Source organism: Vidua macroura, chromosome 4 (genome assembly GCF_024509145.1).
Source record: "Vidua macroura isolate BioBank_ID:100142 chromosome 4, ASM2450914v1, whole genome shotgun sequence".
Taxonomy (NCBI): domain Eukaryota; kingdom Metazoa; phylum Chordata; class Aves; order Passeriformes; family Viduidae; genus Vidua; species Vidua macroura.
In genome coordinates, this window is record NC_071574.1 from 47,685,391 (window position 1) to 47,701,982 (window position 16,592).

At 38.6% G+C, this 16,592-nt stretch overlaps 2 protein-coding genes across 3 annotated transcripts; both read left to right on the forward strand.

Annotated features, from left to right (window-relative positions):
* The first annotated feature begins 45 nt into the window (after nucleotides 1-45).
* On the forward strand, nucleotides 46-7,343 carry SGCB (sarcoglycan beta). 2 transcript variants are annotated; one of them, XM_053976523.1, is made up of 6 exons: nucleotides 46-70; nucleotides 1,554-1,763; nucleotides 2,561-2,746; nucleotides 2,859-3,050; nucleotides 3,556-3,687; nucleotides 4,508-7,343. In XM_053976523.1, exons 1-6 carry the CDS (start codon nucleotides 47-49, stop codon nucleotides 4,709-4,711), a joined length of 948 nt encoding a protein of 315 aa, XP_053832498.1. In that variant the 5' UTR covers nucleotide 46; the 3' UTR covers nucleotides 4,712-7,343. The 2 variants fall into 2 exon arrangements, with proteins under 2 accessions (XP_053832498.1, XP_053832499.1); XM_053976524.1 differs by lacking the exon at nucleotides 46-70 and adding an exon at nucleotides 1,207-1,227.
* Nucleotides 7,344-7,818: 475 nt separating this feature from the next.
* LRRC66 (leucine rich repeat containing 66) lies at nucleotides 7,819-14,784 on the forward strand. The gene is made up of 4 exons (XM_053975688.1): nucleotides 7,819-8,314; nucleotides 9,893-10,062; nucleotides 10,583-10,913; nucleotides 12,320-14,784. Exons 1-4 carry the CDS (start codon nucleotides 7,819-7,821, stop codon nucleotides 14,782-14,784), a joined length of 3,462 nt encoding a protein of 1,153 aa, XP_053831663.1.
* Nucleotides 14,785-16,592: the final 1,808 nt, after the last annotated feature.

A 16,592-nucleotide genomic window follows, 5' to 3' on the forward strand; every position in this document is an offset into this window, starting at 1 on the left:
GCAGGGGGCGCCCGCGGCCCCTGCGCAGCGGCGGCGGCGGGAAAAGATGGCGGCGGCCGCCCCCGAGCAGGTCCGTCCGCAACGGGACACGGGCACGGGGAGGCGGCGGCGCCGTCCCCGCCGGGGCCAGGGGGGAGCGGGGACGCGGGGAACAGGCGGTCCGACCGGGGGTGCTGCAAGCGGAAGGGGCGCTCGGGCGGGGGCGCCATTTTCGCAGCGGTGGGCGAGGCTAGTGCGGTGCCGAGCGCTCCGGCTGGGGAGGGGAGAAACGGCGCTCGGGCGGCGCTTCCCGCCTTGTGCCCGGCGGTGTCCAGGCAGGACGGGATCGGCCGTGCCGGGGAGAAGCGGCCCGAGCCTGCTGTCCGGGCGGGGCGGCCTGCAGCGGCGCCGTCCTGCCCGCAGGCGCGGGTGTGTGACGGACAGAAATACTTCGTGCCCTGGCAGTGAGGCGCCTGGCATTTGAGCGCTGCGGGAGCGCCGCCGCCGTGCCTGTCGAGGCGCTTGGCACTGGCCGGGGGGCGAGAGGCAGCCGTGGGTGCCTGCGGGGCCCCGCTTGGGTGAGTTCTGCAGGGTCACACTGGGTCCAGAACATCTCCGAGGGAGCGAAACCTCCATAAACTCGTCCAGGTCTAGCACCTTTCTCAGCACCATCTCTTACTAGTTCTTCAGCCGCAGAAGAAAACACGGTGCCGTTACTCGTTAAATCAGTGTAGATATGTGCGAGTGCAGTTACTTAAGGTGTAGCTTTAGCATTCATTTAAAGTGAACAAATTTAATTCCATCCAAAAGATCAAGCTCCTTTGAAAATGTGAATCACTAAATAACAAACTGTTCTGTTCAAGGGAAGTGGAACAAAATTTTGGACAGCTACGGAAATACTTTAAAGGTTTATTTTCACTGAGAATATGTACAAGAGTTTCGTCTGTTAGTTTGTTACATTGACAAGATACCCCTTACAATCTCATAACTTCACATTATTCCCTGAAAGCTACTCTGGCCAAGTTCCCCATGCCAGGTTTGAAGCCTCACAGTGTCTTTCTCAAGGCTGCATGCAAGCAACAAGAGTTGAATGCAAACCCTGTGCTGTCAAACTAATTTAAAAACTGTATCCACCACACTCTTTTTGAATAGTCACTAAGAGTCCATCACATGTGAGCATGAAGGGAACTAAAATCCTGTGTATTGGCAGATGACCTACAGGATTATGTCCTGTATCATCCCTGAGAGGTAAAAGCTTGAATTTCTTGGTAGTTGGTTTTAGTTTCTTAACTGTAACAATGTAATTAATAATTCCTATCTGCCCTGATAAAAATTATATATAAAGCCATATATTGTCTGAAAGTATCTGGATTTTAAATATAATCATTGTGCTAGCAGAGGTTGCTGTGGTTCTAAGTGTGTATTCTGACAGCTGGGTGGCAGACTTAAAGCTAATACTGAACATAATATCCAATATATTCCACTAGTCAATTTACATTTTTTGCATACATATACGTGTGCTGTTGTAGGTAATTTACATGCCTTTTAAAGCTGCCCCATGCCTTGTGTTACAGCAAAGCTCTAACGGCCCGGTGAAGAAGTCTATGCGAGAGAAGGCTGTGGAACGCAGGAATGTTAATAAGGAGCACAACAGTAACTTCAAAGCAGGATACATTCCAATTGATGAAGACCGTCTCCATAAGACAGGGTTACGTGGCAGGAAAGGCAACTTGGCCATATGTGTGATTGTTGTTCTTTTTATTTTGGCTGTCATCAATCTGATTGTGAGTATAATCGCTATAGTGTAAGCAACATTAGGTCATATTTCATTTTGACAGTTCAGTAAAAAAAAAGTTTCCAGTATGGCTGAGGACTTAAAGCATACTGAAGGAGATCCTCATTTTTCTACTTCTTTTTAGTTCTTTTTGTAGTCTGAGCAAGGTTAGATAGAATGGTGTAAGCTCAGGCACGATTATTTCAGTTATCATGGTCACCCCATGAGAAGTGTTACTAGTACATATGCATTCAGGATATATGGCATATAAAACATGGTGATATTTTAATATTTTATGTTACAGAGCTGTATGTGAACATTCAGAATTAAGCAGCCACTGCAATTTAAAGCCTCATTGTTCTAATAAGCACATTTTTATTGCTTGGTCAATGAGAAGTAATAAATTATTTTTCATAATTGCACATCCATCTGTGAAGATGCATTCTTGCAGTTCAACGTTAAGTGTATACCAAGCTGAACTGTTCAGGAAATTTGTTTAAATAATTATTACCTTGAAACAGAAAAAAGATATAACTATGGATGTGATTTAATATTTCATATGTGTATATAAATCATTTCAGTTACTGTTTCAAGTAAGTCTAAAAATAATTTTAAATGCTTTTCATAATTAAATGCATTATGATGTTTTCAGTAGGAACAAACTAAAGTCAACTCACACTTAAAGCTCACTTAAACACCGGCATTAATAATTGTTCAAATAAAATATCTAATTTATACAATAATTGTGGTAGAAAGATCCAAACTATCAACATAATCCTTGAAAATGTGTTTCTGTTTCTCTTTCAGATTACCCTGGTTATCTGGGCAGTGATAAGAATTGGTCCCAATGGTTGTGACAGTATGGAATTCCATGAGAGTGGCTTGCTGCGGTTTAAGCAGGTGTCTGACATGGGTGTTATACATCCCTTATATAAAAGCACTGTAGGAGGGAGACGGAATGAAGACTTGGTGATCACTGGGAATAATCAGCCTGTAAGTTATACCATGAATTGAAAGTTTGTGAGTGACACTAGAGAATTATACTCACATTCCTAATGAATGTTACCTTTGAAACATCATTAAGTTCATGCCTTTGTTTCTGAAGATTGTATTTCAGCAAGGAACAACCAAGCTTAGCGTGGAAAAAGACAAAACTTCTATTACCAGCGATATTGGCATGGAATTTGTTGACCCACGAACACAAAATACTTTGTTCAGCACCGACTATGAAACTCATGAGTTTCATCTGCCAAATGGAGTTAAAATCTTGAATGTACAAAAGGCCTCTACAGAGAGGGTATGTTTCTTATTTTTTGTAAGTAATGAGAATACAGCCCACTGTTTGTTTGTGTAACAGTAGAGTAGGGTTAGTGGTTTTATCGAGGATTGAGTGTGCCTTTGGAAGCACTGAGCAATCCTGTTGCAGAAAAAACACCCACAACTATAAAGACATAGGAGGAACAGATTAAGTGAAAACAGAGGGGTAAATTTACATAATCTGTCTTAACAGGAAGCCTGCATTTGGTACAAATGTTAGCTGTGTATCCCATAAAGTTGTCATATGAATTGTTACCTTTATATAAAAAATTAATTTTACATACCTTCCAGAATTCAGTAATCATATTTTGAAATTGAACATGGAAAATAACAAATATGCAGAAGCTGCAGAAGGGAAAAAAGTACACTCAAGTTTTTTATTAAATTGCACAGCACTACTTTTAAGGTAATTAAAGTTACTCAGAAAAACACAAGTGGCACATTTTCACCAATCCGTAATACAGTTTTTTTGGTTGTGTTCTTAGATTACCAGCAATGCAACCAGTGATCTAAATATAAAGGTTGATGGTCGTGCCATTGTCCGGGGAAATGAAGGTGTTTTCATCACAGGCAAGACAATTGAGTTTCGAATGGGTGGAAACATGGAACTTAAAGCAGTAAGTATTTCAAATCAAAGGAATTTTTTAACAGCTTAGTTTCACATTTAGGCTGATAGTAAACTGATGTAGCTTTATGTAGTTTCAAATTTCATATAAATTACTCATGCAGTATATTTAGTAGGATTTAAATAGATGATTTATTACTTTGCTGTTAAGTAGTGGTTGAGTAGCTTTAGGTAACATTGATTTACTACTGTTAAGATACCAAAAACCTACCATGCAGTTAAAGCTAAGCTATTGGCCTCTGTACTGACATGAATTCCAAAGGGAGTTAATCTCCTCTGGAAGCTTAACCCGGGTTGACAACCTTTGCCAGAAGAACAGAGCATATAGTTGGGAGCATTACCTTCTGTGCTGCTGCTGTAAGACTCACTAGCATTCCTTTAAGATTTTTGGAGATTAAAATGGCAGTATATATGGAATGATGGAAAAGAAGGATAAAAATAGAGGTATATGCAATTTCAGGTGTGAATGAATTTCATGTATGAATTCAATTTCCTGTTTCATGTCCATATTTTACATTTACTGCAATTGCTAATAAGAATGTAAAGTGAAAAGTCACCCTACTGCTGTCTTTCTCCATATTGATCCAGCACTGGAATAGCAACGTACATTGCTGACTAGAAATCCATAGGCATCACTGTAATTTTCAGTAAAAAAATAAACATTTGTGTACATACCTTTTTTATTATTGTTGATTCTACAGCCATCCGAGAGATGTTATTTATCCATTAAACCACCTTGTCCTTCTCAAAAACATTTACATTAGAGGTTGTAGTTCTGCAACTTTTTTTTTTTTTTTTCCTCTCCTTAATAGGAAAACAGCATCATCCTGAACGGAACTGTGATGGTCAGCCCATCACGACTGCCAAGTTCTTCTTACGGGGAGCAGTTCAATAATGGCAACTGGCTGCGCTTCAAGCTGTGCATGTGTGCGGACGGGACGCTGTTCAAGGTCCAGGTGACCGGGCATAACATGGGCTGTCAGACCTCTGTCAACCCGTGTGGAGCCACGCACTGAACAAACTGCTGCTGGGACGGCTCTCCTTTGTGTTTACATCGATTTGTATGAAGTAATTGCATGCCTTCCAGGGTTTCTTTTTTTACAGCAGTTTATACTAACATTTCTTACATAGGAGGATTTGTAAGGAAAGGCTGTTACAGTCAGCAGTATTAGGTCATCGTGCTGTTAGCTGCAGTAGTGGCACTGAATCTGTAAGCTTTCAGTGTACAGGCATACTGAAGTACCTTCTTGAATTGGGATCAGTAGAATATATGTAAAGAACGTGATCTTGGCAACAACTCTACTGCCTACAGTTGTCACTAGAGGAGGTTTTTGTCCTACATCCCAAGACCTTGAAGACTGCTGAGAACACAGCTGCAGTCTGAAGTACTTCAACAGGAACGTCAACTTTTTGTTGGAAATAGATTTCCCTAGGATGGCTGAAGTGGCAGACTTTTCTTTCTTGTTGATACATTGATTTATCCCAAACTTAGGTGGTTTACCAGCTGTGTACTAAGAGAGGTAATGGCAGATTCACTTTAAAATATCACATTATTTATGCCATGTATTCATTCTCACATTGTTAAAAAATTATGTATCATAAATAATATTTGCAAAGTTATACTGAGTAGAGAAACGTAACTTGAATTTTGAAGTAGTCTTGTGGTTATTGAAGTGTTGCTTGAGCTTCCATTTTAACTGTGCAGTTAATCCATTCTGCAGTTGCTTAATTTACATGAAGTACTTATAAAACGTGTTTATATTAGAAGTACGTTTTTAAAGACGTACTTACAACTTGCTAACTACCCAAAAATAGTGTTTTCTTGGGTGCTCTAATATGAACAGCATCTGAGTCCATTACTCAATAGGTAATAATCAAAGCATAAGTGTTGCAGCAGTGTCTGAGGTCAGATCTCTCCTTCCTCATAAATGTCAGTACTGATGCATTACTGAGAACATCAGAATTGAATTCTGAAGTTAAACTGCAGGTCTGTAATAATAAATGTGGCGGTAGGATCAGGGTAAATACATGTGTATCAGAATTTGTCAGCTGTGAAACTATGGTGAACTGGAGCCTATTACAGCCTTCCAACTGCTTTTGCAGCAGTGAGGTGTTTTGTGCTAAAAATAGACCAGCTATTTATAGGATTCCTTCTTTCCTCACCCCATGCATTTCTTCAGTTTAACATAGCTTTGTTTTGCAGTAGCATCGAGTAACCTTAATGTTGGAGGTCTCAAAGTGACTTTGTAACAGCTTTTTGACAAGTTTTTTGATAAGCACACACTTCATTACTTAAAAATTGTGCAAGTTTTACACATTAACTTCAGAATTGATTATATGTTACAGGAAGATAAACTATCTACCCTTGTTTTACAGTGCTCAAAGTACATAGGATTCCATAAACACAAATCAACTCCTGCTATAACAAGAAATTCATAGCTAAGATCCCAATTTCTGAATTTACTGGCAGGCAGTAAGCACTCATGCAGAATGTGTATGGATGGAAGTGATTTTTGGAGGGGTAGTCATCAGTCAGGCATTACAGCATATGGGGGAGGTCAGAGGAGTCGTATTTCCCTCACTGCTCAAAGGCAAACCCAGATTTTGATGCTCAGTAATTGTTGCAGTTTTGGGGCTGGACAGCAGTGGAGCTGTTCTGACAAAATCAGAATAAGCAGAATATAATGTAGCAAAAAACACTGAGTTCTCACATTAAGGATTATGGAGAAGTACTAACATTTTGCATACTGCCTTCATGGACTTCATAGTTTTATCAGAGTTAAGAGTTACTAAACACTTTAACACACATTTTGCTGCTTTACACCCATGTTTGCTGCTAAGCAGTTCCTCAATTAGTACCTGTTCCAGTTAAGAGGAGGAAATGAACTAATGTTTTTAGAATTTTCACTCTCATGCTAATGGAAGTTTGTCGCTTTATTTTTATGTATACAAATGCAAACACATATTAAAAATATAAAGAGCAGTATCCTCAAAGCTGAAGTACATCTTGAAAAAGACAGATACTGCCTTGGCCACATAGATTAAACACATATTAAAGCTCTTCTCTGATTAATACTGACATGCCTATATGCTACTATTGGATTCTTGTAATTATCAAGAGTTCTTTTTAAAATACTGTGTGCAATGTACAGCTGAAAGATTTGTCACAAAGGTACTCTTAAATCATGATCTGCAGAATTGTTTTTGAAGTGTGGATTTTTTTTGTCAAAATGTAGCAAAACCAATTATAAAAATACCAAATGAAATAAATTATCAATTTTGCTAGCCACTATGTATTGTTAATATATTTTATATTTATATTACACAGTTTGAGAAATGTTGACACCACACAGGCCTTCTGTTGAGCATTTACTTGTTTATCTTCTAACTGCCTAAGGTACATTTTTCTATATGTATTTAAAACATTGAGTGGAACACTGTTTATTTCAGTCCCACAGATGCACTTAAGATTCTGTGTGTATAAAATACATTATTCTACATGCCTCTGTAAAATGCCATACTGGGTATGCTGAAACAACTTGCATGTGAAGAGCTCTCACCATCTGTAAGTGTGGTGGTTGTTCCAAGAGTGAAAGGCAGTAGAATTTCAAATGCTTGTTTTGAAATAAAACAATAAATTCTAAGATACAGCTGCAGTTCAGAAGTGTTATTTGTAAGAATATAGTCGTTCATTAAAAATACATTGTTGTGTTATTGATATGACAACTGGAAGTATAAAAATTGTTCCACACCTGTTTGTCATAGATTGTATGTGGTGAACTTTGCTCAGTGTAATTGTGTGTGATACCTGAAGCAGAGTTCAAAAGTCTCCACTGTTGTTAGATCTCAAGCTCCCAAGAAGTTGTGTTTCTCGACCAAAAGGCTGGAAAAGAAAAAAAAAAGGTTCTAATTGTTTTTTTGGGGTAGATGGGGGGAGGGGGGAGGTTACCAGTGTATGAACGCTTTTTTTGGAAATAAGTAAGACTCCAAAACTGAATGTTTAAGTAGAATGTTGGTAATGCCATGGTTATTCAGTGTTGATTTTTTTAATGTCAAACTGTTTTTGCTTTCTATTCTTGTTGTGCTGAATTTAACCATAATTCTAATTTTACACATAGATACTATGGATAACTATCACTTGCCTGTCATAGCTGTGGTCCTTTACTTTAATCTTCCTGGATCAGTGGGAACCAAGTCACAGCGGATTCTTCCTGCTACACATCACCATTCAGAGTGCCAGTGGGATGGACAGGTCTTACTGAATTGCTCTTTTACCAGAATATCTACTATTCCAGAAGATTTATCACAGATAGCAGTAACAGCTGATTTGAGTTACAATAATATTAAAACTTTTGTGTGCTCTGATGGAAGAAATGAAGAGTGGATTCTAAAACACCTGAACCTCAGTAACAATCTGATTTCTGAACTCACTTTAACTACTTGTACAAATTTACCCAATTTAGAAACTCTAAACCTCAGTGGTAATGCCATCCACACCCTCACAATGGACATGCCTACTCCTGCACACAGCTTTAAAAAGTACAGCATTGTTGATCGTCTCCTGCCTGCTTTGAAAGTATTATCAGTTGAAAGAAATAATCTTAATACAGTTCCAAGAGGTAAGCATTTCAAAAATCTTTTAAGAACTTGACTCTCAAGGGGTAGGTTGGTTTTGGGTATAATTCATACATCTTACTGAATCCAGAATGTGACTTTCTCATTTTATTATCCTTAAGGTGAGGGAAAGTTCCACTGGCAAATACAGAGGCGGAAGTAAATCGGTTGTTTGTTTACTTTGTTAGGTTTTTTAATACAGTCTTAGCAACTGTACTGTGTTAATAGCAGTCAAATATAACCAGATTTATCCTTTAAGAGCCCAAGCAGTATTCTTACTTGTTGTATAGAAAGGGAGAGTAAGGATCTTTGGAAAATTACCAGCCTTCACATCCCAGGCGTGGACCTTAAGGTCAAAAAAAATACAGATCATTAATTTCATACTACCCTTCAGAAGGAGGTCAACACTCTTAAATAAAACCTGTGGCAGTTTCAGTATTTCAGAGACAGGAAAATATATTTTGTTCATTCCAAACCCCCACCCTCCAGAAGTAAGGCTGCTGCCCACTGCTGCTAGACCATTGTATATTTTTGGCACAAGCTTAAATTCAGGGAAGTAGCCACAGTAAAATTCTTCATACAGGTACACTGATGAATTTATGAACTGCCAGAACTTCTGTATGCCTTTCCTATCACCTACCTCTAGTTTTATACCAGGAATGAATCATTCCCTCTGCTTTTCACAATAACCCAAAGATCAATTACTCAGCAAACAGAACTGCTGTCTGAGAAAAGAGGTTTCTGGTAAACAAGGTGACACCAAGGGCAAAATTTGTAAGAACTAGTAGCTTTTCAACATGATCAAAAATCACTTTAGAGTGACACTGTGGTGTTGAACATTCAGTGTCAGTGGGCATGCTGTGTTCAAGTGTGCCTCCCTTTCCACTGGACCTTGCGGCTGGAGCTTCAGGGGCTGCCTTCACAGCACCTCAAAACAGTTAGGTGTCTCCAGCAAACAAAAGTGTTCTTTGTGCAAGGTGGATGTTACTGTAACTAGGATACACTGAAAATATACTATCATGCTTCATAATTCACAGGCAGATAGGCATAAACAACAACATGGTTTTGTTTTCATTTGGTTTTACATCCTATTAATACAGTTCTAGTAATTTCACATATGAAAAACTCCCATGAAACGGCCCATGCAAATGGACAGCAGATACTGTATCACCTTTTGCATCTATCTTTTACTTGCAAATAAAATATTTGGACCTTGTCATCTCAATATATTCCACCCTTTTCACATTCCTTTCCTACCTCCAGTTCTCCAGAAAAGCTTGCTCAAAGTACAGAGATCAAAGTCAGAATAATTTTGATAGTACAAAATGCTAGTGCTTTTATGAAAGTGTCCATTTTTAAGACATTCATTGACTGTGAATGTTTTAATGTGCCAGCTGTTGATGCTATGCAGCTTTTAGAATGGGACAACCCCTGACTAGGAAAGGCATAGCACAAAGGATGCAGCCACTCATTGCAATTAGTGAGGAATGGAAGGAATTTTGTTGCAAAGAATTTTATAAAGACACTTGATGCAATTGAGAAAACAAGAATATGAAATATAAAATAGGGTTTTTTCTTCCTAGGGCTAGGCCTCCTGCAGTCTTTACAAACTCTCCATATGTCATCCAATGCCATACAACAGATTGACCCAAAGGATTTTCAAAACTGTTCACAGCTGAAGGACATTGACTTGCGAAACAACAAGATAACTAAAATTCATCCAGATGCCTTCAGAGATCTCAACAAATTACAGGTTGTAAAGCAATACAGTTGTTTCAATATTTTATGGTAATCATTAAAGATATTATTTACCAACTATTCAGCATTATTATATGGTTCTGATTATAATACTAATGTAGAATTTAAAAACTAGGGAAAATGGTGAAATTAATATTTTGTATATTTACTTTTTATATGTAAGAAAACACACATGCTGAAATGTAATAGATATAACCATAAATTCACCTTTTCTCTATGCCACAAACCAATCCATAACAATACACGTCCCTTTCTACCCCCATCCCTTCCACGGCAAGAGCTCTGCAGCTCCCTATTCACACAGAGGTAAGTCTACAATGGGAGAATTCTAAACACCAACATTTAAACTTTTCATCTACATTAAAAAGCTTAGAACAACATTATTGAAATCCTAAGCAGATGTATTGTTCACAGAACTACAGAAGTGCTTGTACACTAAAACACTGGTGTAAGATGTTGCAATAAGAATTCCATTGTAAGCCTTATCAAATTAATTCTGTATTATTTCCAATTAGGTCGTGGATCTTCGTGAAAATGCTCTGACAATCCCTCTACCACAGATACTAGTCAGTTTGAACTTTTTTCAACTGGAAGTGTATTTGTCAAAGAATGCCTGGATATTTAACTGCAGGCTAAATGCTTTTAAACATTTCTTTCATTTTGTCTTTGAATCCACAAGGCAGAAATGGAGCCTTTCATACAATAAGTCTGCCAACAACTCCCAGAAACCTCTGCTGTATCTTTCAAGTTTCCATTTAAACTGCAGGGACAATGTTTTGCTCAAAAGGGCCACAGTCCCAACAGGGAACACATCAGTGCTGACCTGTAACTTGGACAACATAAGGGGTATGTAAATCAGCCACTCCATTCAAATGCTACTAAAATCCAAATGAATGCAGAATGATCAAATAAATCTGGTTTTAAAAGTGTCTTTCTAAAGACACTGTTTTAAAATAACTGAATAACAATTTAACATGCAAAAATATTTCATGAGAAAGTAGTATTCTGCTTAGAATATTTGAAAGTTAGGTTTCCTGAGTCTTCATCTCCTTCCTTACATTAAAGGAGGAAGTGATGCTGAATTCCATACAAATTAGATTCAGTAAGTAATGCATTGCAAATGTATTGGTTCATTTTGGACTGAAACAAAGGACCAAATAGGAGGGTGGCACTTCTGAGGCATGTAGAAAACCAAGAAGGATGCAACAGTTTTCAGTATTCAGTTACAGCAAAATAAATTGAAGGTTTATTTGCAGGGAAAAATATGTCTAGTTCTGTTAAAGAAGTACAGCCACCGTAGCACACACTTCACTTACATTTAAAATTAATAGAGAACATTGAGTGTATAAGCAACAAAACCTAGAGAGCCAAGACTTACCATGCAGATGGAGAACTAAGATCAAACTCAGAGCAGAAGGTGTATTTGTCATGTGCCATAAGGCAAAATGGTTTAAATCTAATGGACTAATAGCACTTGGAGGTGGTAAGGCTTTCCCCTGGGAATACTTCATCCCCAAATGAAAATACGCAGGACCTATCAGAAATGCCACCTGCTCTGTTTACAAGAAAAGTCACAGAAACCTGGATTAAAATCAACACACTGGATTGCAGCAAAACTCAGCTGGGAACGAAAACTGATCCAAAGGCAAAGCCAAAAATGCAGCCTTGGAACAAATTGCTTAAAGCCAACAACCAGCCATGGCCCACACTAGCTCAAGTTTGGAGCAATTGCTCAGTCTGTATAAATATCCTTGATTCACAGACTGTTTTGCTGCAGTCAGATCAGGAACTACAGGAAAATCACAGTGGTTGAAACACTGACAGATAAGAGGTGATGTTTTATCCCACAGCTGCACACAGTGACCATGGCCAGGCTGCAGAGCAGCTGGCTGGAGACATGTCTCTTCCACAAGGAAGACCAGGAGCTGTTTCTAGTACAACCCTGAACTTGCTTAGATTATTTCAGTGACCTCCTGCCCCACATTAACAATCTTCTTGTAAAGTCTGTAACTAAGAACTCACATGTACTGTGTTTTTAGATGGGAGGCAGCAGGTACAGGCCTGTAATATGGTTTAACAGACTTTCTACCATGTAAAAATTACTTAGGATGGATAAAAGGAAAATGGGGTTTATAATAAACTGTAAAAATTATGGTAGTCCAGGGTATATTCTTAAAAACATCACTGGACCCTGTAAACCAAGTATACTATGGTTTGAACAAAGACTGAGTTTGTATTTTCTTTCATTTCAGGCAATGGAGTCTCTTGGTGGACACCTAAGGGCAGAATTTCAAAAAATCACCGTCTTCCTCATATGACACTGGATAAAATGAATAATTTAGTGATATACAATGCTGAGAAAACTGCTGAAGGGTTATATTTGTGTATTTTTAATACAACCAAAGAGAAGTATCTCATTTATAATATAGAGGTGAAAGAAGGAATCTCAGCATTTTTGGTTAGAAAAGCCAGGGACACTAACACTGTTTTTAGACAGAAAGAAACAGAGCCAAACTTTGCACTGGCTGTCTCCCTGTCTGTGCTCATTACATTTGTTTGTGCTTTTTGTCTGGGTGCTTTTGCTAGACCCTACCTGGAGAGCCTGTGGAGACTCATGCGCAGGAACAAAAATTCAGGTTCAGAACACATGTATTCTAATCAAGCTTTTTCAGATGAAACCTTGAGCAGAGAGTCTTCTGCAAGCAGGCCAACAAATATGCAGCACAATACATTATTTTGTGATAAGAACTCTTTAAGAAACACACGCATTTTTCCTACAGAAACTTCTACTGTGTATGAAATTGTCACTGGCAGTGGTGTACATTCACCAAATCCCAAAGCAGAGTACCAGAAACAAAGCAATACTGAGATCAACATGAAGAAAATACCAGCGTTTTCAAAAGTCCAAAGTAGTATTGACAATAATGAAAGTATAAATGTTTATGATCCTGGACTATTTTTTGGAAGGGCGGATTACCAGAAAAGCAATGAAATAACACCAAACAGCAAAGTAAGGAACAACTCTGGTCTGCTGCAGTCTGAAACCACAAAAGCTACACCAGATTCTCCAGAAAGAAAAGGTGTTTCACATAACAAACCCAGGCACACTAGAAAAATTATGCAGGAAAGGCAAAGCTGTGAAGAACAACTTTGTCTAAATGGCAACAAAAATATACCTAGTGATGTTGGAGATTTTATTTCACCCAGTAGGTCCAGAAGAGATGCAGATATTGAGAATTTAAGCATTTATGAAACAATAGAAAACTCTCCCCTAACAGAGCATGACTGTAAAAGGATACATTCAGACAAAAAAGATGCTTCAGCTGATATATTTGGTGACAGTTCTTCAGCTGAAGGGGCTCCATTCACAATGAGTGATTGTAGTTCTTTAGCAGACTTTGAAGTGGAACAACCTGGTGTTAGTGACAACCTGCCAGTGTGTCAGTCATCACTAGATGAAGCCAAGACAGACAGTGGAACTGAGAAGTTTGTAACACCACCAGAGTCTCCAAACATTACTGCTGAACTTCAGCAGACTGGGAAAATTGAAGATGAGAACAGTGCCTATTTTGAAACCACTATTAATTATGGGTCAGATACCACCATGCAGGAAACAGCATCCCCTTACACTGATAAAAGCAGTGGCCACATAAGCGTGTCAGATCCAGATAGAGTCAGTTCTTCAAATCAAGAAATTCCAGATACATTTGATTATTTTACTAATGCAGAGTCAACAGCACAAAACTCTGATTCTCTCCATAGTCGAAGTACAGATTTTGGTAACGTGGTACTTAAGTTAAAACCTTTTCCCACACATGACACAGAGGAAACTTCTGAAGAGGATGAACTGCAGCTTTCTCTGTTTCCCAGAGAATCACAGCATTCCCTCACCTTCAGTCACACAGAACAAAAAGAAAATGCACCAGCAGGAAGTACAGATGAGCACATAGCCAGGAACTCCCCTGAAAAGAATCACAGTGAAGCAGACATTACATTAAGAAGAAACACTAGTATATCTGAGGACAATGGCTTTATTTTTGCTCCCATTGATACTGGTTTGAATGAAGTTGTAAAAAAACCATCACTGCTGCATTCCAGCCAAGAATCATCTCTTCAATTGCTGCCTGAAGACACAGCTGAAAAACATTTTATGTTTGTTACACAGCAAGATGACTTGCTACCACAGGAGAAGCAGGCTTGTGCAGATAAAATGCAAGGAGGTTCTGATGAGGAAAAACGTGATGGATTCACAGAATTACAGGATACCAGCAATTGCAGTCTGCTTGAAGAAATGCAGTCTTGTAGTCCTACAGCAGTTCTGCTGCATCTTCATAGTTCTGGGAAAACTCAGTCAGAATTCACAACAGATAATCCCTTCCAACTGGATCAGAGTGATGAGGATGCATATTCCTTCTCAATCCCACAAGGCTTCTTCAGTGAAAGCACACCATACAGTTCATCTTCCTTCCCACAAATGCCTACAAGAAATACAATCTCTGAAAGCACTGATTCCAGCAAGATGAAGGATCACACTACTTTGACAGAACTGGAGAACCATTCTGCAACAACTGTAGAACACCTCCAAAATTTCAGTGAAAATCACAGCCAAAAAAGTCAAACAAATTCGGGACAAAACCAGTTTTTTGTTAAGAAGAAAAGAGCATTTGATGGATTTGCTAATATTTTGCAAAGCAGGAGAACAAACTTCAGTAGTTGAAACACAAAATGGTAACCCTAAGCTCCCAGAGTGTTTATGTCATTACAGCAGGTGCAAACATTATTTTGTTTTAAAGTGAAATTACTTTTGTTTAGAAGGGTACTCATAAAAAAACCCAATAATAGACTTTATGAGAAGCTACTCCAGGATATTAATAAAGCTTTTACTGAATTATATTTACTTTCTCATTATTGGTAGTTGATACTAATATATCATTTCCCTTGGAATATGCTTCAGATACTGTTTTTTTGTCTAAAATAAATGCAATATGGAAATTTACTTTATTACTATTATTGTGCTTTCGTATGAGACTCAACCTAAACAGTGAAACAGTACATACTACTGTCTTCTGCTTTTTGAGCCAGATTTGTGGATTATCTCTGAATTCCTAGTGTTGCTAAATTCCTAAAGATAAGTTACATTTCAAAAATTACTTTTTAACTTGGCAAAAGAGAGAAAACCACCTTTCTCAAAGACACAGAATAGAATTCAATTCTGCAGAAACGCCATTTATAGAAATGAAGCTATAATGGGACATCACCCAAAGTTTGCAGATGTGGTGACACAGGCAGGGTAATTTTAAAAGAGACAAAGGATCCTATAACCACTTGAGAATTTTACTTCAGAGGGGAAAATCAGGAGCAGTTCAAAATTGCTATTTTAGAACATCAGTAGCCAAAAGATAGCAATTATAAGGTAAAATTACCTCTGAATATAGCCCAAGGCCCTTTTAACAGACTCAGTACCACTGATGCAGTCCTTGAAGGGAAATGTCATCATGAAGGGGGAGCAGACCCAGTTCTGGGAAAATGCCAGAAGCTGGCTACAACTCTGGGAAAACTTTCACAAAGACACAATTAACTCCTAAAAACCCCAAACAGAAGAACACATTTCAATTCCTTCACAAGAGGAGCAAGTCCAATGGCACACTACATCACTGAACCTACCTCTAAAGAAAAAAATAGGAACAAAGCGCCACGACTAATTTCAGTAAAGCTCATAATCCACACAAGTTCTTTGTGGCCAAAACAACTTCAAAAATGCAATGCCTGAAAAAAGCACTGATTCACTCTTTTTGGTATCTATGGGTCTTCAAACACCATTAACACCTCTCCAAGGCCTGTCACCTTTTGGTTGTTGCAGCTGCTAACACGTTAAGAAATCTAACTATACAAGCAATTATGTGAATCATGGGGGAAAATACCCACTCACACACTGGAAATGTTTTGCCATTTGCTTGTGCAGCAGTCCAATAGGATTTCAAAATATATATTGGAAAAGTATTTTCCCATCTTTTTTTTCTGACCATGAGAATGCTGCAGTGGTGAGGCAGATGGTACACTACTTGTAAGAAGCTGCAGGATTTCTAAGATTCCCTTTGTGCCATAAAGATGTGGAAAAGTTTCTGTTCTGGTCAGACATAGTAAATTCGCTCCTTTATAGTGGAATTTTAACATGTGGCAAAGTATTCATTCTACTGCCAAAATATTATGTTTCATCTCAAACTTATCTTCGTATGTCTGCCTAATCTTGCCACTGTCCTTTGCTACTCATCTCTCCACTCTTACTATCACGTCTTCATTCAAATTCAAACACTCAGCTGCTTCTCCTTCATATTAGTCCATTAGCAATTGCTCTTTAATACAAAACCTTTCTATTTTCTGTGACTTCCACACAGTACTCATCATACTCTGCTCCTCCCTACCCACCCCATGTTAGCATGACCTCCTGTATACACTTAGTTACAGTCCCACACACACTGACCCCAAGACTGTATCCTCACATTTCTTTATATTTCATCCACTGTA

Bases quoted from the DNA above. Each gene is read 5' to 3' on its own strand.
- LRRC66 (XM_053975688.1), top strand. From the start codon at position 7,819: ATGGATAACTATCACTTGCCTGTCATAGCTGTGGTCCTTTACTTTAAT. The intron at 8,315-9,892 runs GTAAGCATTTCA...TTTTCTTCCTAG, and splicing joins TCTTAATACAGTTCCAAGAG to GGCTAGGCCTCCTGCAGTCT. The intron at 10,914-12,319 runs GTATGTAAATCA...CTTTCATTTCAG, and splicing joins TAACTTGGACAACATAAGGG to GCAATGGAGTCTCTTGGTGG.
- SGCB (XM_053976523.1), top strand. From the start codon at position 47: ATGGCGGCGGCCGCCCCCGAGCAG. The intron at 71-1,553 runs GTCCGTCCGCAA...CTTGTGTTACAG, and splicing joins CGGCGGCCGCCCCCGAGCAG to CAAAGCTCTAACGGCCCGGT. The intron at 3,051-3,555 runs GTATGTTTCTTA...TTGTGTTCTTAG, and splicing joins AAAAGGCCTCTACAGAGAGG to ATTACCAGCAATGCAACCAG.